This window comes from Musa acuminata, chromosome BXJ2-6 (genome assembly GCF_036884655.1).
Source record: "Musa acuminata AAA Group cultivar baxijiao chromosome BXJ2-6, Cavendish_Baxijiao_AAA, whole genome shotgun sequence".
Taxonomy (NCBI): Eukaryota; Viridiplantae; Streptophyta; class Magnoliopsida; order Zingiberales; family Musaceae; genus Musa; species Musa acuminata.
This window is the reverse complement of record NC_088343.1, coordinates 15845256-15869206: the sequence shown is the minus strand read 5'-3', so window position 1 is coordinate 15869206 and position 23951 is coordinate 15845256. Positions and strand designations below refer to the sequence as shown.

The following is a 23951-nucleotide window of genomic DNA, read 5'->3' as shown; positions in this document are numbered from 1 at the left end:
TTGGTTCTATCACCAGTAAGATAATGATCATATCCTGAATCAACTATATAATCATATTCAAAGTTGATAGACATCATGACTTCAGCAATTTTAGTCATAAAACATTTGCACCGATCTTCATTGGAATAATCTATTTTATTTATAATGTGTCCTAATTTATCATGATAAAGTTTTTAATATAGCCTAACTTGCTACACCTATAACACTTGATTTTCTTTTGATTTATACCATTATTTGGAGAAGACTCTTGCTTGCTATATCCTTCTTCTTTTTATTTTTATTATTATTTTTTTATTTGTAAAAGAGGCATCTCATCTCCTTTTGAAGTAAAAACTTTCAGTATTTGATGAGCTAAGGATTCTTGATAAGTAAAAACTTTTAAGTTCATGAATAATATAACATTTCATTTGTGTATAAAAAATAGACTCATCTAAATCCAAGAGTAATAACTTTGAACATAAATTTTTTATTTTTAAAAAATAAAAAATTGAAAGATTACTTTGAATAGTATTTGATAAATCATTCTTTAAATGCTTAACTAGAGCCATATTTAATTTATTGAATAATACATCAAAAGTGATCCAAATATCTAAGGTTAATTTGCAACCACTAATATGTTCAAAAATTCATTTACACATCTTGTGATGTTGTTGTATTGATACTAATCACATCCATAGATTTTAGATAAAATTCCAAACAAATCTTTTAGATCTTATAGTCATACTGATTGAGAAATTCAATGCACCAACTCGATGATTATTGTGATCCTTGAAAAGTGTTATTTTCTTTCTTAAATAGTAATAACAAGTGACTACTAGCCCTTATGGCTCTAATATCATATAAGAAAAGAAGAGATCATATGCAAGTATAATTCTTTCTTAAATAGTAATAACAAGTGACTACTAGCCCAAGATTAAATCAAATAGTAGAAAAAGAATCCAAGGCCAAAGAAAAAAAAAAACTATATTGAACTTCCTAAAATGAAATATTTATAAGATCTTAAATACTCTTTGATTTGAGCCCTATAGGCTTAATCACTTAGATTTTGATGGATCTATAGATGTAGATATCATCTATCTATTTATATGTATAAAATAGTAATTTAAACCAAAAAATCCTTATCTTTGTATTATATCAACTTATTTAAAAGATAAAAGATAATAATACAAAATCTTACAAAAATATATTTTAAATATTAACACAACTAAGTATAATATTTTAAAAAATATTTTTAACTATAGAAAATATCCTTTAGTAGAATCTTGTTCTTTTGTGATGGATGCATAATTTTACCTTGATCGGGAAGTAACACCACTTTGGATCTCAAGTTTGGACTTTGTCTACAAGAAATTATTATTTTATTATAAGCTTCATAAAATTTTGCTCCATAATGAATTTACTAGGATGAATTTAAAAGAGCGATTTATCTAAAAAAAAATCTTCATTTTGGATTTTTTTCAAATAAAACCCTCTTTTTTTACTTTTTAAACAGTGTACCTAATTTTAAAAATATCTAAAATATTTCTTGATAATTTTTCTCATAAAAAATTTTCATCAATTTTGAACTGTTTTATTATTATTTTTGACTCATTTAATGTGTTTTTATTTAGATACTATTAAAATGCTATTAAAAGAAATATAAAAAATGATAATGTAGCACTTTATTTGTCATTACTTATAGATCATTATAATATTATATTTTTTAAGTTTATAGTTAGTTTGATTAAGGTTAGAAATCTATTTGGATCATTTATAAATATTTTTAAATAGGTTTTATGTTATTTCTACTATAGTGGCCAATACACTGTAATAAACTAATTTTTACTTTTTTTTTATTGGGGTAATGTTATTTTTAAACTATTACAAATATATACATCTATTAGTATGATATGATTTAATTTAATTCATTTATGGTGTTTTTAAATAAATTTTATAATATTTTTATTATGGTGATCAAATTTAAAAAATAATTTCGAAATTGAAAAGAACTTTAAAAAAAGAAATTATGTTTGGAAAATAAAAATAAAAATAAAGATATTTTCTATATAAAAAAAAAAACCATCCAATTAAAAGATACCCTTTTGGAGAAAAGCAGCGGTTGACTCTTCAATTGATTCGTCCAACAACCCACAATGTTTGTACTCGGATGCTTCTCAAATTCCATGGTGACTACTGCATCATATTACGTGAATCTTTTCAGGAAGTGGTCGCCATGATTGCCATATAAACACTAGAAGAAGAAAAGATTTCTTGCCTAAGTAGTGCTACGATTTAGTAATTGTTGTTGTAATCCTCCACTTTGTTTTTGCCACCCCCAAGTCTTTGGTTTTGCCGTCCGTCGTTACTATCGTCATTATTTTCTTTATTACGAATATATTTATTTTCTTTCTTTTTCTATACCTCACAAAGAAATCATTTTAATAAAATTAATCCAAACTCATTTTAATATAATTAAATGTCGGATGTGAATTCACTCAACCGTTTCGGGAACGTTGACGGTCACATGGCCACATCAAATGCAATGGTACGTGGACGTATTAACAACGGTTCGATCGCGGTTTGCTGCTCCCAAATGCCTCTCCCGCATCGATCTGTGACCATGGCGTCCTCCCCTTCCCTTCGCTACCTTCTCGTCCTCGTCATCGTCATCGTCGGCTCCGTGTTCCCCCCGTCGCTGGCGTCGGTCGGCTCGCCTCGGGAGCTCCTGGAATCGGCTCGAGCGCCCGAGTTCTTCGACTGGTTGACGACCATTCGCCGGCGCATCCACCAGCACCCGGAGCTCGCCTTTGAGGAGTACGGGACGAGCGAACTGATCCGGTCGGAGCTCGACGCTCTCGGCGTCGACTACACTTGGCCGGTCGCCAAGACCGGCATCGTCGCCTCCATCGGATCCGGCGCCGGTCCCGTCTTTGCGCTGAGGGCCGATATGGATGCGCTCCCGTTGCAGGTGCGTGTCAACTCCTTATTCTTCATTTCTTTCTGGGTTTTGACTTATGTTGCGTATCGAGAAGGATTTGAAAAATCGAGATTTTGATGCCATCTCTGTGAAGAAACATATATCTATTGTTTACGTCGTAGAACCTAATTAAATAGGTTCTGAAGTCCATCGTGGTTCTTGTATGGATGGATGGTTTTGATTATTCAGATCATATTTGACCGCATTTTGATGAAAAGAGGGGTTCCTTTTTTTCTTTCCCCCTTTTTACTAAAAGATGCAGGTGAAAAATGAGATGAAAAGTGCTGAATGATTACTACAATTCATGGCTTTGAAGGCTAATTTCTATGGAATCACTCACACCATTGTTTCTCATACAATATGACCGAATCGAGGACTGTTCTGTACTTAGATAAAGATTAGATTTTGATAAACTATGAAGATGGAAGCGAAGATTGAGCCGATTAGTGAGCAGAGAAAGTCAACTTGTATGCTCAACCAATTCCAATTCTTTAAAAGGGGTAGTGTCTAGACCCCTGGTAAATAATGACATATTTCTAAGCAGACGAGGAGTTTATTCCCAAATGTCGAGTCCAGTCCAATAGGCTAGAAGCTGGGAATGGAACTTGAGATCAATTGTTAATGTTGGCACTCGTTTTTGTAGCTTTTTATGTTTTTGTCTGCGATTAACTCTATTCTTTTCCTGTTATTGGATTAAAAATTCTGATTGGCCGAATAGATTAAAAGAACCAAGGAGCTAAAGCTCGAATGAGATTCGAAAACCTTCTGATAATTGGTCAAGGTACAAGTTTTTCACTTGAAATTATCCCCTGCAATATGACTGTTTAATGGTTGCATCTTTTTCAACCCTCTTGATACAAACATTTTCAAAGTTCATTAATAACAATATGAATATTGCTTAGTTTGGGTCAAAACTGTCTCATTGCTTAGTAGCTGTATGATTGATCTCATAATGAAAATTAGATACTTGGGGCCTATGTGGTAATGGTTGATCAGCCATTTGAATTCTCACATGGTTTCTATACTATGAGTATAAGAAACTGTCACTGAACTTGAATTTTGATTATTTTCTTTAATTTTACTTGACATGTAAAATTGTTTGATCATATGCAAAATAATCTCTTGCGTATGAAATTTCTTTACTAAATAGACCTCCATAAGATTTTGGTTCGATGAATGTCTTCAGTCAGTGTCAAACCATCTGTTTACTTCAGGTTCCCTGCATGGTTAATTTTTGTCCTTCCAAGTATTATATTGTTACAAGGTAATCACTTGGTTAACCCTTATCCTCTGGAAGGAGCTGGTAAACTGGGAGTACAAAAGCAAAGAGAGCGGGAAAATGCATGCTTGTGGTCATGATGCTCATGTAACAATGCTTCTTGGGGCAGCTAAGTTGCTTCAACATCAGAAGAGTGAGCTGAAGGTACATGTATCACCAGCAAGCTCTTTTGTCATCAGGTTCTTGATCGGTAACTGAAGTTACTTTCTTCTCGAAGGGCACCGTGAAACTTGTTTTCCAACCGGGAGAAGAGGGTTATGCCGGTGCTTATCACATGCTGCAAGAGGGTACTCTGGATGATGTGGAGGCAATCTTTGCTATGCATGTTCAACCTAGTCTTCCGACTGGTCACATTGCTTCGAGAGCTGGACCTCTTCTTGCAGCATCAGGACGTTTTCATGCAATTATTAAAGGACAAGGTGGACATGCAGCATCCCCACATAGAACAATTGATCCATTAGTTCCTGCATCCTTTGCAATCCTCAGCCTTCAACAGCTTGTATCTAGAGAGTCGGACCCTCTAGAAAGCAGAGTAAGCTCTCTCAATTGATGTGACAAATTGCATAAAATATCTTATGTTAGGAGATGATTGCTGCTGGTATAGTTCCACAATTTGGTATCAGAAATCATGTCAGAAGACTTTATTGTTGGATGATGTATATATTATAATTGATCCACTAGACTCACAATAATTGGCTTCAATATCTTCTCATGATAGTTGCTAATAATTCATTTCAGTGATTTTGTGGCCTGTCATATCAGATTCATAATAGAGGCAAGATTATCATGTTTTCCTTATGACGATGAACCAAAGTAATTAAAATTTGAGTTGGCGTCAAGAGCTTCTAGGAATCTTGCCTCCTTATCATGTCTTCACGGAGCAGCAAAGTTTTTCTTCTAGGAAATAGTTAGGTTGGTCTCCTTGCATGAGCATTATGGTGGAGAGTTTTTTAGTGCCAGACTAGATATTCCGTACTTCCCTAGCATACATACAAGTAGTAATGCTGATTTATCTGCAGCTTAACATTGTATCTTGTCTACAGGTCGTTTCAGTTGGGTTCATAAAGGCTGGAGAAGCCCACAATGTTATCCCAGAGTCTGTGACTTTCGGTGGCACATTTAGGAGCATGACCAGAGAAGGTCTTTCCTACCTTTCAAGAAGGATTAAGGAGGTAACATGCACACTTTTAGAGCAGGACTATGGTGCCAAAAACCTAAAATAGCTTTTGAATACATTATGATCTAATGCATGAACCACATTGTCAAAATTAACTTCCAATGCGTCGATAAAAGGAATCCTGTCACTGATTTGCTTTGCACTTACTTTTACAGATTATAGAGACACAGCCTGCTGTTCACCGTTGTACTGCATCCGTAGATTTCATGGAGGAGAAACTCATACCGTATCCTGCAACTGTGAATGATCATCAGATGTATAGCCATGTTAGGAAGGTGGGAGAGAATCTGGTTGGAGAAGACAATGTCCACGAAAGCCCACCGACCATGGGTGCAGAGGATTTCAGCTTCTTTTCACAGAGGATGCCGAGCTCCATGTTCTGGCTTGGAGTCAGGAATGACGACAACGTGGGGCCAGTCCATCCATTACATTCCCCCTACTTCTTTCTTAATGAGCAGGCACTTCCAATAGGAGCTGCTTTCCATGCAGCCGTCGCAATGTCTTACCTGGATGAACATTCAGCATCGTCCTAAAAATCTTGCTTCTCCGAGTCGCTGTACTATGCAGCCTTTTGTGTTGCTTGGTAAGTGGTGTTGGCACTTTGTTTTCTCTTGGGTACTTTCATCAATGTGGATAACTCGACTGCATAGGTTTTAATCATAATTCAACAACTTTTATTTTTCCAGACAAGTTAAACATGTTTTATTTATTGTTTGCAAGCAATTGTTGTGTATTCCGGGGCTATAAATCATGTGGTTTTCATTTTCTCAAGAAAAGGTGTTTGCAGGATTTGCTAGTTTCATGATGAACTCGATGTTGGATTGTTTTGCTAGGTGATTTTAGTATCATATGGTTTGCCTTGAGACAGTGTATGCTTAAGATTCTTTTACCTCATGATTGATTAATGAAGAACCTCTATTTCCTGCTGTTTCTTGTTAGAGCTGAACCGATACAATACCAATTGATTATTGTATTGGAGCATGCAATGAGAGAGAGAGAGGAAAGAACAAGGAAAAGGAAGATAATAAAACAATTAGTAAATAATAGAATTATGAAATAAGGAAAAGAGAAGAATAAACAGTGAAAATATTCACAAGTATTTAATTTTTTTATATTTCTAAGAACTTAAATTAGCTGCTATTGATGGCTATGATTAGTAGTAGTTGATGACAATTTATCTGACAAATGCTAAAAATGACATATGTGAGAGATCTAAATATTTTAAAGGATAAATAAATATATGACCCAAAACAATTTATGAAATAACATATTACTATTAATAGAACCATTTCTTGATCTCTGCTTGTTCTTCAGACTGACGGGATTCTCCGAGTCAAATAATTAATAGAAAGTGATTTCAACTCAGAATTTTTCAGAAGTATTCACAGAAGAACCTTTTTTTTTTTTCTCTTCGTAATTTTCTTAAAGAATATCGATTATGTCATGAAATAAGCATCAAAAGAAAATATAAAAATATTTTTTTAATGAATTTCATTGTAATAAAAAAATTAGTGGATTTGAACTTAGGTGATCTATCCATGACCAAAATAAAGTTAAATCAATAATTTTTATTTTCTAAAAAAATAAATATCAAAACATATTTTCTTTTTTTTCACTACATAAAAAAGCATCGCCAATATATATATATATATATATATATATATATATATATATATATATATATATATATATATATATATATAATTTACGTACACATCAGTATATTTAATTGTTATCACTGTCATAAACTAAATGATTATTAGTTTAATCTCTAATTTACATTAATATTTAAAAAAATCGTTATATATATTTATTAATATGTAAGTAAATGAATTATGATCTAAGGTAGTTAAGCTAAGTTAATGCATGTTCACAAGGATATATAAGCGAAGACATCCTCAAAGGTTCGAATTCGAAGCTTGGGGAGAACGAGAGATCCCCCGAGATCGGGATGGAGAACGCGAGGGAGGCTCGCCGGCGGAAGATCTTGGAGCGTGGATCCGACCGCCTCGCCCTTATCACAGGCCAAGGGAGATCTGTTCCCGATTCCTCCCCACCACCTCCTCCTTCTCCTCTTACGAAGGAAGATGATCCGCGGACCTCCAGTAAGATCTCCTCTTCCCTCTTTCCATTTTCCTTCAGATTCTTTTTTCTTCTTCTTTATTGTGTCATCTTGATATCTTTTGGGTGTTTGCTTGGTCGATGTATGTCGCAACATCTTCGTGGAGCATCATAAGATGGAGATGTGTGGAGATCTGTTGCACCGATCATTTGGTTTATGCTTTTTTAGGGCTCGATGCGCGGGTTGAAATTTGGTCCTCGGTTTATCCATCAATCCAGATCTCAGGCGGTATTCTTGTCTGTCCGTTCTTGGGAATCTCCTCCTTCCTTCGCCTTGGCGAGCGCATCAGAATCTAAAATCTTCAAATTACCCTATGAATCCCGTAGATGCTGATTCAATTTCAGCATGGCGATTGTTAGAATGCTTGTTTATGTAGACTTCGACAATTTTTTCCGATTCTTCTTCTTGAATGTGTCATCTTGACCACTCTTGGTTGGTTTCTTCGTCGTTGATGTCGCAACATCTCCGTGGAGCATCATCACATGGAGACGCATGGAAATTTATTCTGTCCGATATTATGGTAGCACGGTTGGAATTTTGGAACTCGGTTTAGCTGTAGATCTAGGGTATGTCCTCGTTCCTTCGTCTCGGTGATGGCATCAAACAGTTGTTCTTACATAATCTAAAATTCTAAATAGACAAGAAGATGTAAAGTCATCAATTTTCTCTCTAGGTTTTTTTAATTTCAGCATAGCAATCACATGAGGCGCTTCTTTTCCTTTTATAAGAGTGGTCTGTTGTGAAAGAAATGGTATATGATGGCAATTCTTAGATTGTTTGTTCATGTTGACTTCTCCGTAGAAAGGGCATGATAAAGGGTTTTGAGAAGAACTATGCTTCAATTCAGGAATTTGTGTTCTTCTTTTGGTGATTTGGAAGACATGGAAGCATGAATAGATTCGGTCCTTGCATGGAAGTACCATTGTTCTGTTATCATTTAGTCACCAGTGAAAAAAAATTGCTTCCTTTATGGAGAGAGAGAGAATCTCCATTTGATAATAGAGATTGTTACTTTTGTTCTTGGGCTTTGTATGGGAGGCCATCATGATAACAGTTCTGAGTTTTATTTTTGTTGCATGCATCTTGGCTACCATGCATCTAAAATCTTTTGTTGTTAATGTTGTGCTAAATTGTGAATTATTTCCTCCAAATAGTAATCCTACGCCGTTTGTAATTGTCTTAGAGATATCTTAGATTTGATGATGTATTTTCTATGGAAAAAGATTTTGTGTTTGTTCCTTAGAAACCTATTTGAGGACCTGCTACAGGTTCTTAGTAACTATTTATTTGTAGTAGGAACCACTACTCACATGAGAGTTATTTCAGGATTTTCCTCTTTATCCACTTCAGATATAAAAGACCCGTTATAACAAGGTGAACAACAAGGTGGGTAATTGGTATTTGTTCTGTAGCTTAAGTTTGGTAAACAAAAGTTAAAATTTATATGAAAGAATTACTCCCAACACGCAAAAGAATGGTTGTCTTTTTTGCATGATCCCCAGCAGTAATATTTTTCCAAACAGATCATAATTGCAGGAAAAGATCCGTGTAACTAATTCTGGACAACTAACCATGATATTATGACTTGATGCCGTAGTGGTGGTTGCCCTTTTAACATGACCTTCAAGAGGTGGACTTTTATCTTTCAAAGTTCATTACTGGGGAATAAAACCAACCTGAATCTGTGCAGCTCATGCTGCGTTGGATATTTGGCCAATTGATTCAGAGGCAGAATAAGAACTTGAAAAGCATTTCTTTCAAGCTGAAAAATATATGCAGCAGTACTGATAAGAAAACTCCAATGAGATCAATCTGACTAACAGAATGTAGTGCATATCATGAGACAGAGTGATTCTGTATTTGTTAGGTTTATGGTGGTGGCTTCTGGATGCCTCAGTTTTGTCTGGAAGATTGGAACCAGAACTTCAATGGTCTTCTCTCTGCTTGATCATCACCCCTGTAGAACATAGATACCTTTCAATTTTCTTGTTGCCTATGTAAAAATTTCTCTATGAATAACTTGTTTGAAAGCTGAAGGCGCCACAATGTTTGGAGCTAAGGGTACAACTGGGACTAGGTGGTTTTTGGGTATCGTTGATTACCTGCTTCTTTCTTATGCTTGGTGTTAGTATATGATGTGATAGGGTGCTAGGTTAGAAGCCATAGTTCCCTAAGTTCCTGTTCTAACTATTGCTACCATAATCTGATTTAAATTTTGTGTTGATGAGAGACTTTGCCACTAAAGTAAATATTCGAGTGTTAGAAAGTCATTGACAACTGAGATTGTTCCTCAATCCTTGGTTATTTGGACACCACTAATGTAAAAACATATGACTTATCTATGCTGGATGATCCCTCCTCGCAAGGAGCTGGATATAGGCAGTTTGCCTTCAACAATCGTGTATTTGATTATACTTGCCTTTTCTTTTGCAGTTTCTCCTTTCAGTGGGTATGATGCAACTAGTTCTCACTTTTCTAACCAGTATGGAAGCAACAAAGACACCAGTGGAACAGCTGCAGAAATAGCAGGAGGTGAGAGAAGCAATGGAATTTCTAGAACTCGGGCATGCGATGAAATAGTTGGTGCTAAGGAAGATGAGATTAACATATGTGAATCACGGAATGTGGCTGAAGTAAAGGCTCACCAAAAAGATAGGGATTCAAAACTGCTGAACCCGCCTGTGCCCCAGAAGTCATCTGATCAAGTTGTGGACACCGATGAATCTCAAGCAAGGGAGAAGAAGCAGATCTTATTCTCGTCAAAGCAAGTCAGTCGCTCCGTGTCAACTTCTGAAAATACACGTTTGCTCTTTGCGGTTACCGTAGCTCTTATGGTTATCCTGTCAAATCATGGCTATGCTCTTGGTGGTGCGGCAAGCATTATAAATTTTAGACCACTGTTCTTTGTTATGTTAAGTGATATTACCATTGTTCTCGGACTGCTGATGACAACGCAAGCACGAGTGGAGAAGGTAAAGGAAAAAGGGAGCAAGACCGGAAAAGAGGAGTATGGTCCGGCAGCCAACACCAATACGGACGATGCATTGGAGGCATTTTTGATGTTCCAGAAAGTAGCAAGGGCCGTCTTCATGGATTGTAGCATCTGTGCTGCCATCATGATCTCTGGTCTCTGCATCTAAGTTACTTCTCTTGGTTGCTTGGTCCGATAGCCAAGCTCACATAATCAAGCTCATGGTTTCTACCATGGGCATGTGGATGATCTGATCTACAATCGGCAAGGATGGTTAACTATCTGGCCTCGCTACTCGTCATCCATTTTTAGCATTACGTTGTAAAGAGTTGCAGGTACCTTTCTTTCTCATGCTTCATATTTAGCGCTCGTCTTTCTGCTGCTTTTGGATTCCTATATGCTATTATGCTCAATTTCCAATAAAAAACAAAAAAACAAAAATCATCGGTGATTGTGCTGGTTTTTGGATAGTTGGAATGCCTGTCTTGGTCTTTTTAAATCTACCTCATATTTCATGTCTTGTGCATATAAATGTACCACCAGTTTATTTAAATCTACGTCAAGTTGATTTTATCAAATGACAATCCCATAGTGCTCTCAATTGCCTCATGAGATAGTCAACATCACCAAGACGAGATGCTGCTGCTTTATTCCATCAAATCCTTTTATATATATGCAAAGGTCACACTTGTAGCCTACTGACTGAATCAACTAAATAGTCAATTGCCACCCTGATTTACATGCCTCGAATAGATTGGTGTTTTCCACAAAATCCAGCAGTCCAGCCAAAGGTTTATTACATGCCTCGAATAGATTGGTGTTTTCCACAAAACCCAGCAGTCCAGCCAAAGGTTTACTGCACAACTTTTGCTCCATTTGTTCTTTTCTATGGAAGAATCCTATTCACATGTTAATGAGTCGGAGAAGGACAATATAGTAGGCACCAAGGACCTATTGTGATCAGAACTGGGAAATCCAATCCGAGTAAGCGTATTCGAAAATGGAACCCACCCCGGATGCTTTCCTTCAACAGGAAGGCTCGCATTAAAAATGTTTATGCCAGAAACCCCATCGAAATATAAATAGCATGTGTCAAATAAAAATAAAAATAAAAAGGTTTCTAGGGTAAAGCACCACCTCGTCATCTTGCACGTGTTCGAGCCTTGGTCGAACGGTGATGCATGCACGAATGCACGCACCTACCCAACACCTACGCTTTACGTCAACCGATGCCTTTGGAAGCGCTCGCGTCAGCAAGCCATCAGCAACGCCACAAGGTGCACGCACCCTTCCCGTACGCATGCGCTCGTGTATCCCCAAGCATATTTTCGTACTAATTTGCGATTATTACTGCTTGCTTGCATATTTGATGGGAAAAGTACAAATTTCTCATGCTTCGGTTTCTGTTTGTGAAGTTTTCGTGCCTTGCGGCTAATTTTTTAGGCAATTTTACACCATAAAGCAGTAGAAAAGAAAGAAGAAGCCACTGTTCATGATTTCAGTATGAAGCGTGCACAATCTAATTGATTTTTCATGCTATTTTTGTGATATCATGGATGCTCTTTCTCTTCGTGTCTCTGTTTTTTCCGCCATTGTTCTGGTTCTGTCGGATAAAGAACTTCTGGGCGTGGCTGGCGACTTGCGTCGGCGTTCTCGTCTTCACCGCCCACCGCGAGATGTTCTTCCAATCTCCCTTCCCGTACTTGGCCAACCCTTCCAAAAACAACCTACGGTAACCAAAACAAAACATGGGTGTCAACAAACCAAAGCCAGCAACTATTCTTCCTTTCCTATTCGCCATCTTGTTTTCTTCTTCTTTTTTGTTTCTTAGGTTGGCGGAAGCGTGGGAGAACAAAGTTACCGAAAGGACCAGGTCGACTTACCATCCCGTACGTACATTTACCCTTCATACCAACTATTCACTTCGGTCTACTCACCGGTGTTCGTCCTCCGTCCAAGGAACGCCGCGCCTCCGCTCCTCCGCTTTGCCCCTGGTGGTCGGTGGCTGGTGCTGCTGCGGGCGGCCGCCTTCGGACTCGTCCTCGCAACTCGCGCCGTCGCCCGCCTCACCCCAGCAGTCCGGCACCTCCACCAACCCCCGCTCGATCATGTGGCAGTCCTCCACCAGCGCCTGGTACCGCCCCCATGCCTCGACGGTGCTCCGCCCGACCAGCTGCGCTGCGATGGCGGACCACCGGCTAGGCGTGCCCTCCGGGTACACCAACAGTGCCCGCTCGAAGACCTTGTCCTCCTCCCGTGTCCACGGCCTCGGCGCTGCCGCCACCACGAACTGCCTGGAGAACACGGACATCAGCTCCCGCTCGCCCATCTCCCTTCGCTCCTCCGTCGCAAAGAAAGCGATGACGCGACGGTTTCTTAGGCATGGATAAGTTGCGTGTGCGGGTATACATAGACGGCAGGGGTCAACAAATGATTGGTCAAGGCGTGAATAAGTTCACCTTCACCATCGGCGCGGCACACAGGTTCACGACGCCGATCACGGTACGCTCGAATCATGACGCCGATCGGACGGATGAGACGACGGGGGAAAGGGAACCAGGATGTCGCCGTGGGGTGCCGATGGTTGTGGCGCACTGGCCGTTTAATTTAATTGATGGATGGAGCGGTCGGCCGGCGTGCGAGTCCAGCTATTGCCACGTTTCCGCCGTCAATTCCGAAGGGGCAGGCGAAGTCCACGACGGATCTGACGTGGCGCGAAGTAGCGTTGCGGTAACTGATACGCCGTCACCCGTCTCCTCAGATGGCGCGGCCGACACGTGGGGAAGACGTGTGCTCCGAGGAGTGACAATGACGTGGCGATCTGTGGGTATCGACGCGCCAGCCAAAATGAAAAACGGCACGATAAAAAGATACTCGGGCCCGTTTCACCCGTGCGATGATTGGAGAGCATAACTGTGGGGTCCACTTTGGTCGTAAAGCAACGGACGCTGGGAAGATGTGGGACCAACCGGGTCCATGATTGAATCAGTTAGCCGTTGGTACCTGGCTTTGCCGTGCTCGTTATTGGACCGCCACGGAGCTATATATATATATATATATATATATATATATATATATATATATATATATATATATATATATATATATATATGTATATAAAAGAGCTAAAAACCAATAAAAAAGTATAGATCTTTTTTTCTCTGAAATTAAAGTCTATCGGCCTATTATTTCCTGTCATTCGACAACCAATAAATAAATTGTAGAGGGTAGTCTAAGTCAATTTAGTTAAAGTTATGATATCTAACCTCTTTTAATCTATAGCAATATGAAATTACTCGCAAACAATATCTAACATCATTTTTTTTTCTTACTAGCACAGATTTAGTTGTTTCCATCTGAATCGTGTGATCTCTCAAATGATTTTGATTCGAATCGATAATTCATTATACTTCATATTAATAGGAGTACATTTATGGTTTTGCTTCATGTAAATGATTCTCTTTTAGTTTTTCGAATAATATCAAGCATTATTATCATCTTGTATTTGTAATTTTGGATTTTTAGCTCCAATCGATGAATGTCCAAAGAAGCTCCTTGGTTATAAATTAGGTGTAGAAGCCATGGTATTATAACATTTTACCTAAATGATAATAAATTATAACATTTTACCTAAATAATACACATAGTGATAAATAAAAGAATTATATATTCAAACCCTAAAACTACTCAATTCTAATTAATATAAGGTACTTATTATATTTAACTCGAATAGATAATTTTGCTCCGAAAGGGTTGGTAGATGTACCCACAAAAGGAAACAAATTAATTAAACTACAAGGATAAAAATTAATTGATCAATATTGTACCAATAAATATGATAGATTAGCCGAAACACTCATGCAAGCTCATAAATTCTGAGATGTTAATGCTATAATGAGGTAATATCAACATTTAAATAAAATATTTTTCAAATAATAATTCACATTTAAAATATGTATTGAACCATCAATATATATTTCTAAGTACACCCTTAAAACAAGATCATAATCATCAGCGCATTGAGTTTTCCTCGCATATTTCAAATATATTTCTAAATACACCCTTAAAACAGCGCCACCGATAAGCTTTTATGTGCACTGGAAAGATCGTAATCATCAGGGAATGCAGTTTTCCTCGCAAGAGGAAGGGCTTGACATTGACAACACTTCCTTCTACCCGTTGGATGCTCCCAACCAAATTGAGACCACATTCACACCATATCCTTCACCACCAACAACCGAGTCCACAAGTAGCACAAAATATCCATTGCAATAGGAGGAAAATATAGTAAGATCTCACTTTCGCTGGAGACATTTAGAATCAAATTATTTCGAGTGATGTGATGTGACAAAATATAATATTTCATACGTTTCAAACATTTAGTTTGATGGTATGTATCTGTTTTCTTACTCTGTGGTATGATGTGTGTGTGTCTGTGTGTGTATGTTTGTTTGTTTATATGTATATATATAAATATATATATATATATATAAATATATATATATATATACATATATATATACATTTATATATACACACATATATATATCATATACATATACATATATATATATATATATATTTATATATATATATATACATATATATCTACATGTATATAGATATATGTATACATATATATCCATTTTTATATAAAAAGTATGAATAAAAAAAATTGAAAACCCTTCACAAACCCTAATGAAAATCAAATTGATTGGCTTAATTAATCAAAAATTTTTCTTTTTGCTTCATTGTGAAACATACTATTTAGAAATAATCTAAATTTTGTGAAAACATTGGTAGAAAGTTTATGGGATGAGGATTTGAATTCTTGACTAATAATAGATAAAATTTCCAACCCTCAATGTGACTTCCGTCAGATAAATTATTTGCCCTATGACACAGGCAATCTCATAAATGCCGGATTTGAAAGGTTAACCTGAGTTTACCTCACAAGCACCAGATGTATAATAATGCTTGACATGCAGTGTAATTTGGTGGTAGATTCTCTTCCTCCTCCAAACACTCGAAGAGTGGTTGTTGAATTCAACTGAAAACTACGATGAGAAAAGTTTTCTTCTGATAATCCAATAGAAAATAAGTGTTAAAGCCAGGTGAAGTCGCTGTCTCCCCACAGTGTTGCTCGTCTCTCTCTCTCTCTCTCTCTTCTTGGATATTAATATTCTAAATAAAGTAAGCTAAGGCTGCTTAATCCACAGTGCTATGATTCATTAAGAACATTTAGCTGTGAATCTTCAGAACCAGTCCTGCAACGAGTAGCATTCGTCGTCGGTGATCAACCACAGGTCATCCTCTCCTCGTTGACCCTCGGAACGGCGAGAGCTATCGCCATAAGATGGAGGCCTGTTTGCTGAAGCAGGAACACAAAGAGATGGCAGCACCTCGGGCGTTCTTTGTGCATCGATATTAGTTGCAGCAGCAGCAGCAGCAGAAGAAGAAGAAGAAGAAGAAGAAGAAGGACGTCGATCGAATGATCTTATGCACCCTGATTTGGTGTACACGCGACACAAGCTATACTCGCTGCGAGGCTGCGAAAGAAGCGTAAGAGAAGGATATATGCAGATGCTTAGTGTGTGCTACGTGACAAGTACCTGTGGAGCCAAACTTGCAATAATGCTGCTCCCACCTTCCTCCACCGCTCTATACTCGTTCATCTTCCACTTAGTCTTGGTTCCCACGGGAGCTCTCCCTTGGTGGAACACCATGGTCCTCTTCACGCCCATGACTCGGTTGGCGGACGAGTACACGAGGCTCGGGGACCCCGTCGCCTTCCAGTATCCCGACGGCGTGGTGCGCGTCGGCCGCCCTCCCCGCGCCTCTCGCTCCTGCCTCGGACAGAAGAAGAACCATTGCTCTCCGTCTCCTCTGCACGGCTCTCCTGACATCGCTGTTCGTATCCGTATATGTCAACGACGACCGATCGAGCCGTTCTTAGAACGGAGCTACATGTAAACGAAAGAGAGAGAGAGAGAGAGAGAGAGAGAGAGAGAGATGTGCTCACGAGGAAGCTGCCATGGATCGAAGCAATACATATCAGCCACAGGAATGACCTGCTCCATGTCCTCTCTTCTGTTCTCCAGCTTGTTCTGGAGATAGAAGCCAATCAATTCTTCTTCAGTTGGGTAGAAACGATACCCCGGCGGGACAGTGCTCATCTCTCTCTGGGTTTCCTTTTTGCACTTGGATGCTTGCAGATCCACCTTCAGGAACTCGGACGTCTACATACGTTGCAGGATTTGGTTGTTGGGAAAAGCAAACACTAGTCGTGGTGGTGCAAGTGATGTGGAATTCAGATAGTATGAGCTTAAATAGTGATGAGAACAAAGACCGAGCCTATCTTCTCCAGGAGGAATGCCTGTCTCTTACAGCTGCAAATGTAGAATTCCTCAACTCCTTAGCATTATTAGGAGAATTGTTTGCCTGTTATGTGTCTTTTTGTAGAATCTTAATTTGGCACCTGAATTTAGACTAGCTTACGTCAATTCCAATAAATCTGGACCAGTACATCAAATTCTATCGACGATTGCCAACTCCTTGTGGTTTGCTAACCATTTGACTCATTCCGATGCTATAAGTGTTTGCATTAAACATACTTTTTAATGTTATCATATACTTACACACTTTTAGACTACTTAATATTATAATCCCTCTCTACGATACAGAATTCATGCCCAATTAATGCTTCTAATAAATAGCTTAAGATTTATCTTTCATCCTAATTAATGTTTACAATGGCTAAGTAATTAATTAAGTTGACTTGACTTGGCGTTACATTCGTTGCCGTCCTCCTTCTGGCACAAACATGTGAGGCGCTATCACGCACGAGTACTGCACATCCATCTCCTTCACGCACACCGGAGAGGAGAGCCTTCCCTACGTCCTCTTCCTGTGGCCTCGAGCATGACGTTGGGCTAACGAACAAGTGTGTTTGGGAGAGATGACGGACGAGGCCCACTGTTTGAACTCGCACATGCCGTTGCCTGCCGGTACGAGGAGCAGTTGGAGACGTTTCACGCTACTCACCGATCTCCGCGTCTTGACGCTTCAAGCCACGACTCAGGTGTCGGCATGCCCGCAAGACGAAGATGCTAGTCGCGCCGCTTCTGGAGTCGTGAGTTGATTGGTGCATGCAAGGCGGTTGCCCTCGTCGTCGTTGGTGCGAGCGGCGCTTCCCACACAAAGGATCTCAGCAACGACCCCACATGTCGTGGCATGCGCGAGAATTGTTGTGTTGGGAGGACCAAAACGGGCATCTTTTCGGACGGAGGAATCTTCCACGTGGAGTGGGATGATTGGCTGAGCCCCACCCCCAATTGGTGAAAAGGAAGCTCGCAGTGGGAGGAGGAACCTTCTGCGGTCGTCATCTTTTATGCCTTCTTCGGGTATTAGAGGTGGGGAAGAGAGAGAGATGAACTGTGTTTGGCTTCGGGTGGTGGCAGACATGAAGAGATCTAATCAACTCCTCCTCCTCTTCTTCTTCCTCCTCCTCCTACGTATGGTGCACTCACTCGACACCAGGGGATTAGGTATTCGTCTACCTTTGTCTCCTATTTCTTTTTGGCACGATTGCTTTGACGCAACCACAATGCTTTTCCAGCACGCATGCAGGAAGCAGCTGCAGCGACCAACACAACAGTAGCAGCAGTAGAAAAAGTGACAGGTGGCGCGTCATCCGGCGGCCGAGGCGGAGGGCACGGCAGTTCGACGGGCGGCACCGACGGTGGGAACACGGACAGCAGCACCAGTTCTGGTTCGGGCTATGGATCAGCGACTCCGAATCTTCAAGGCGCGGCAGATCACCCGAGGAACGATAAACCCCGCAACAGAAACGATGCGAGCAGCTACCGCTTACCACTCCCCGTCATCCTCACAGCTGTTGCGTTCTCGCTGTTGCTGCTCTTACATGATATATATTATTAGTAGCCGCCTCTCACAATGTATCTCGATCGAGAGTGGCTGGTGAAGAGGAGTGTTATCCGAGTGGTGTTTGATCGTTTGTATGAATAGTATTTGAATTAACATATATTCCACTCGTCCTTCTCAAGTGAATGAGAAGCAAGCTTGATAAGAATATATTCGAAGAATAAGTTCTATCTATGCTGCTGATTCTAACACTAAGCAAATGTCGATCGAGAGAGAGAGAGAGAGAGAGAATAATTATGTTTTCGATAGATCAGAATGACGTGGAAAAGGCATATTATTCTTAATTTATATTTTTCCTAAATTATAGAGGATCGAGGGGACGTGCAAGGCCGTTGCCAGGGTGAGAAGTTGTCATCGAAGAATCCTTTACCAACCTTCCTTTTTAATCGACACCACCCTCTCTTTTCTTGCCCCTCTTTGTCTTCGGCAATGGATCCGTGGGCTGAACTGAGGCAGATCTTAGAACAGCCATTGCCGCAAGGACTGATGCTGAGGCGATCCTTGTCATGGGATGGGATGAGATCCGCAGACCCCATGTCGCCCGCCATCAAGCTGTTGGGCGAAATTCCACTCGGAGAAAGACCCCGACCATCCACCGCCAGCCTGCTTCCTTGGACTTCGTCGCCCCAAGATGGCAACCATGGACGACCCGGAGACGATGATGGCCTGTCTGCTAAGATCTCCGAGGCCCTCCGCGCCGAGGGAGACGGCGTTGGGATGTCGCGTGATGTCGAGGAGGCCAGCAAAGGAAGTCGGAGATGGAAGAAGCAGAATAGGGAGATGGTGACACGATCACGCACGCATAATGGGCAGAAACTGTACACGAGAAGCCATTCAGATATAGGGTTCACAAGCAGAGAAGGATTCCCGCCACCTATATCTACCATTGGGAGAGGAGGGGTGAAGCCCTGGGTCTACCTTAAATCGTTCAAGGAAGACGGAAGGCTTGTCCTCAAAAAGATCAAACTGCCCACATGCTTGCAAGCCACCAGGGAAAATGGCCGGCTTTTGCTGCAGTTAGCCCATCCAAATAATAAAGACGTGGCCGAGCAACAAGAAGAAGATGATAAATTAGTAGAGGGAGGGGAGAGAACAGAGGAGACCCACTCTGGCAAAGGAATAAGGGGTTAGTCACTTGTTATGAGAATTCTGATGCTCCTATGACACTATAGGTTGATATGAGTTCTGGGTTTCTTGGCCCCATTGAAAGATTACTTTGTTCTAAACGTTCATAAATCTTGTGCGATTTGGTCAGAAAGGGGGTGAAACAGTTATAAGTGTTTGGTCTTCTCCCTCATGCTAAGCTCATATGTACCTTTCTGTGTAGTGTTTCTGGTATCAGATGACAGGAGACTAACAAATGTAAGGTTGCAATGGATTTAGTGTTGAGAATGCCAGTAAAATAAAATCCTCGGTTCAAACACATTGCAAATGTAAGAAGATTATGCAGTCTGGAAAGCAAACATGTCCTACTTTTGATTCGGTTAAATACTTCATTACTGAAGGCCCAACGTAGAGATAGGTAATAGGGCAGGGACGACAAGAAGAGCATATTGATTAGGTTCAATACTTCATATAACCCAAGACACACAATGTAGAGATAGGTAATAGAACAGGGAAGCCAACAAAGTGCATTTGAGGATGAAATAAAAAGCACACAAGCAAAAGGCAAGGAAAAAGATGGGGGTACTTGGCTCAAAAATGAACTAAAACGACAGTCACCAGTCCGGTGAAAGAAAAAGAATAAAAATGTTAAATCTGACATTATTGATGAATTCAAAGCAAGTTTCATCGTACTACAACATACCGTTCAGTATGAATGATATATACCGATCCAATATAAGACCGATATGGACGATATATACTGGTCTGTTGATACATCCCACTATATCATGTGTCGATACCGATAATCGATCGGTATCTTGATACGGACTAGTAAGACGAATCATGCTTTGAAGTCCTTATCAATATTCCCAATATATCATCGTTGATTATTAGATCTCTAAGCACAAGCAAGAGAAGTGAGTTGAATGAGAAGTATTTGATAAACATGACTTGGTCATTTTTGTAATGAGGATTTATGGCAGTGATACATTAACCTCTGTAACAAGCAATCCACGGAAAACTCGATTTGGAAAATCTTCTAGTCATGGATATCATTTGGCACCATCGAGGGTTAACAATACCTTGTACAGGTCTGGACGCCGATCTCGAAAAATCCCCCAGCTGAGCCTCTGAGCTTTAATTTTATCCAAGTCAAACTCTGCAACCAAAATCTCCTCATCCTTGTCATTTGCAAGTGCCACCAGTTCTCCAGTTGGTCCTGTTTTCACAACAATCATTATGTTTAGTGCTGTGACAACAAAACATCATACCATTAGCATGAAAAGGCTTAACACTCAAGAGAGCATCTAGTAGGCTTGGTACCTGCTATGAAAGAATTGCCATAAAATGTGATCGTGGTGTTTCCATGTTCTGTTTCGATCGTCTCCTTTCCGATTCGGTTAGAAGCTACAAGTGGGACCTGCATCATCAAAATTACATTACGGTAATGACTAGCAGAGGAAAAATATCTCTGATGATTCTGCATTGAAGTTCCTATTAAAAAGTCAATCAAGATCTATGATATCATGTTACCAAATTAGCACCAGCATGTCCTTGCATTACTCGTTTCCAGTGTTCACGAGAGTCAAGCCCTTCATCTTGGGGTTCTGATCCGATAGCAGTAGGGTAAAATAATATTTCAGCTCCCTGAAGTGCCATAGCTCTAGCAGCTTCAGGAAACCACTGATCCCAGCAAATTGCTGCCAAGACAAGGAATGAATTCTCTAAATTGAGGACACTTGAGAAACATTTGTCAGGCTAGCTAATGTAACAACTATCATGCTTGACACAAAGATGCAAAGATATGCATATCCAACAACTCAAACCACTTGTGGTTATTGATGAGCAATTTACTTACCAACTCCAATCCTTGCAAACTTGGTTGTGAATACCTAATTCCAGACACACCAAAGAAAAGGTCAATTTGTCAAGTATCCATACAAGTTACACAGAGAAATTATGCATCACATTTGCTAACATCCAACAAAATTTTTTTGCACAAACCTAAGAACTTATGTCATACCTTGAAGCCAGTGTCTCCTGGGTTGAAATAAAATTTTTCTTGGTAGCCTAAACAAAAATTAAAAATTCATTATTAAGAAAAGATGAAAAGTAGGTTGGTCCAATATAGTGATATTGATAATTCTTTATTAAAAATTCATTATTCTTAAGTCAAAAATTAAAAATTCATCATTAAGATAATTCATGCCTGGTCCATCTGGAATATGTGATTTCCTGTATAAACCAAGGTCCGTCCCATCTGCATCAATAATTGCTACTGAATTATAATGAGCATTATTTGCCTCTTCAAAGAAACTCACAGGTATTACAACACCTAACTCCTTAGCAAGTTTCTGCATCCTGCAAAATATTATATTGCAATTCTTTTCATTTGTCCACATGTCAATGCAAGAGGCTTGAGTTTCCTGATAGAGTTTGCGGTCACCTTAAAATTGTAGGATGCTCTTTGTATGGCTTAGCATGTTGAAAGAAATCTGCTCGTTGGGCTTGACAGAAATAATAACCCTCAAATAGTTCCTGAAAAATGTAACCGGGTAGAAGAAAACCAAATTAGATACAAACCACCTGTAGGAACCTTAACAAACACAGAAAATACTGTAGTAAGTGCTGCTGTAAATGTGAAAGTCAGCAGTATATATATATGCTAGAATCTCTCTCATGGGCACATCAAATGAATTATGACTCTTCTAGAATCAGTGAGTATCATGGGAAGCATAACTGTGCAGGTAAGTAGAGAATATAATTCTAAAAAGGGAGGCTTCACCCTCCAATTAATAATTTTAGTGAGAATTCTTACTTTATTAACTTATTGGACAATTCTGAGGAACACAATGAGGCATGTCAGATATATTTTTTGGCTCATCCTGTAGTATATGTGCATCCCAATAAGTGATTTTTCATTGTTTCTTGAACAAAGCATGAAAGTGTAGCAGTGAAGATAACACTCATCAAAACAGAAGGGCATAACACCGCATAGTTATTATAATTACCAATGAGTGCTTTATGCCTAGCATCCTCAGTACAAGAAAGATTTTTCTTTCATAGATGAATTAGTGAAAAAATAAATCCCTTAAGATGGAATGAGCAACAACTTTACACATCAAGAGTTGTAATAAATCATCCACCTTAGAGTTGAGCTAGAATGTCATTAGAATGAAAATTAAGCAATCACACCAAAACAGTCACTAAGCTCCACGCACATGATTACACATTTTGTCTAAATAATTTTGATAAGATAGGAGGCTGTCTCTGTGTTCAATCACCGACTATTTCGACCACCAACTATAAGCGAAATATGTGAGATTGTGTACCTGAATGAGAACAATGTTTGCCCCCTTCTTATGAGCAGCTCTTACTAACCTGCAAAAAAGAAAAGTGTTTAGGAATTTATCATATTGTGTATTACAAGAAATATATAAATCAGATAGCAACAACCAAAAAGTCTTTTTCGATGAAAAAGTTCTGGTCCTAACAACTAAGACATAAGCGATCAAAGGTTTTTGCATACAAAAACCAATGGAATGTGTTCAAATTGATGTTTCATATCAATGGCATGCTACCTAAATTATTATTGTCGGGACACCACAGTTTGTTGTGGCTGTTATTCTTGTACTACCAAAACTATTATGAAGGACTCGAGAGCTAGAATCCTATCGATCAAAGCCCAATGACTTCAATATTATTCTTTTGACTCAAAAACTAATATAATAAGAATCTTTCGCTTCAAGTTCTCATCACCAACAGAACCAGAGAATTCAACATCATCAGATTCCGACGGAAGTCAATCTTACAACCACAAGTAACTGCTAGAGCAACAGTCTAATGCTCGCAATATCAACTGACTGTAATGGACTGCAGGTGCTTCTACAAATCTTAATTCGACCCACAAGTAATCTGTCTACACTAAGACAAACTAAAGAGAAAGCAAAAATTTCGGAGTCTAATTATGCTTTTTTTCACTAACAACCAACAATTCCTACGTAAGAAGATCACTTCCTGATCACTCCCACCGACTTTGGCATCACAGAGTTTGCGGAGATTGAGAAATCGAATGGGGCAAAACGATTTATTTTCTTTATCTTTCATCAGAAACGAAGGAAAATTTTCTTGCGGTGGATGGATGTGAATAAAAGCAAAAGAAGAGAGAGACGGGATCTGGTTCAAAGAAGGAGCTTGGACAACGTGATTGATTGAAGGGGCTACCTCTCAGCGGTATCGACGTTCTCCGAGACCGAGTCGGAGCAGGCGAACTGGAGAGCAGCGACGACCACCTTCCTCGCCCCCGCCATCTCGCTCTCGAGACCCAAGCACTGGCTTCTCCTCCGCCTCTTTAAGGGTTTAACCTTACAAGACAAAAGCCAGCCGACTGAAACAAGT

General features: G+C 39.3%; 5 protein-coding genes and 1 long non-coding RNA gene across 6 annotated transcripts; 3 read left to right on the top strand and 3 right to left on the bottom strand.

The window, feature by feature from the left end:
* Window positions 1–2553: 2553 nt before the first annotated feature.
* Window positions 2554–6102, top strand: LOC135615094 (IAA-amino acid hydrolase ILR1-like 3). Its single transcript, XM_065113152.1, has 5 exons — window positions 2554–2947; window positions 4254–4379; window positions 4453–4767; window positions 5279–5407; window positions 5568–6102. Exons 1-5 carry the CDS (start codon window positions 2573–2575, stop codon window positions 5943–5945), a joined length of 1323 nt encoding a protein of 440 aa, XP_064969224.1. The 5' UTR covers window positions 2554–2572; the 3' UTR covers window positions 5946–6102.
* Window positions 6103–7312: 1210 nt separating this feature from the next.
* On the top strand, window positions 7313–10956 carry LOC135615092 (uncharacterized). Its single transcript, XM_065113149.1, has 2 exons — window positions 7313–7517; window positions 9968–10956. The coding sequence occupies exons 1-2, from the start codon at window positions 7364–7366 to the stop codon at window positions 10672–10674; spliced, it is 861 nt and encodes a 286-aa protein (XP_064969221.1). The 5' UTR covers window positions 7313–7363; the 3' UTR covers window positions 10675–10956.
* Window positions 10957–11976: 1020 nt separating this feature from the next.
* Window positions 11977–12859, bottom strand: LOC135615093 (transcription factor DIVARICATA-like). The gene is made up of 2 exons (XM_065113150.1): window positions 12443–12859; window positions 11977–12232 (listed from the first exon to the last, which is right to left on the bottom strand). Exons 1-2 carry the CDS (start codon window positions 12832–12834, stop codon window positions 12037–12039), a joined length of 588 nt encoding a protein of 195 aa, XP_064969222.1. The 5' UTR covers window positions 12835–12859; the 3' UTR covers window positions 11977–12036.
* Window positions 12860–15570: 2711 nt separating this feature from the next.
* LOC135613533 (NAC domain-containing protein 90-like) lies at window positions 15571–16853 on the bottom strand. The gene is made up of 3 exons (XM_065110564.1): window positions 16528–16853; window positions 16118–16413; window positions 15571–16054 (listed from the first exon to the last, which is right to left on the bottom strand). The coding sequence occupies exons 1-3, from the start codon at window positions 16679–16681 to the stop codon at window positions 15761–15763; spliced, it is 744 nt and encodes a 247-aa protein (XP_064966636.1). The 5' UTR covers window positions 16682–16853; the 3' UTR covers window positions 15571–15760.
* Window positions 16854–17265: 412 nt separating this feature from the next.
* On the top strand, window positions 17266–18570 carry LOC135615091 (uncharacterized). Its single transcript, XR_010487845.1, has 2 exons — window positions 17266–18052; window positions 18124–18570. It is a non-coding gene; the product is annotated as an uncharacterized LOC135615091 (long non-coding RNA).
* Window positions 18571–20397: 1827 nt separating this feature from the next.
* LOC135615090 (N-carbamoylputrescine amidase-like) lies at window positions 20398–23951 on the bottom strand. The gene is made up of 9 exons (XM_065113148.1): window positions 23778–23951; window positions 22886–22934; window positions 22000–22091; window positions 21763–21914; window positions 21577–21623; window positions 21412–21445; window positions 21087–21253; window positions 20877–20973; window positions 20398–20772 (listed from the first exon to the last, which is right to left on the bottom strand). The coding sequence occupies exons 1-9, from the start codon at window positions 23861–23863 to the stop codon at window positions 20606–20608; spliced, it is 891 nt and encodes a 296-aa protein (XP_064969220.1). The 5' UTR covers window positions 23864–23951; the 3' UTR covers window positions 20398–20605.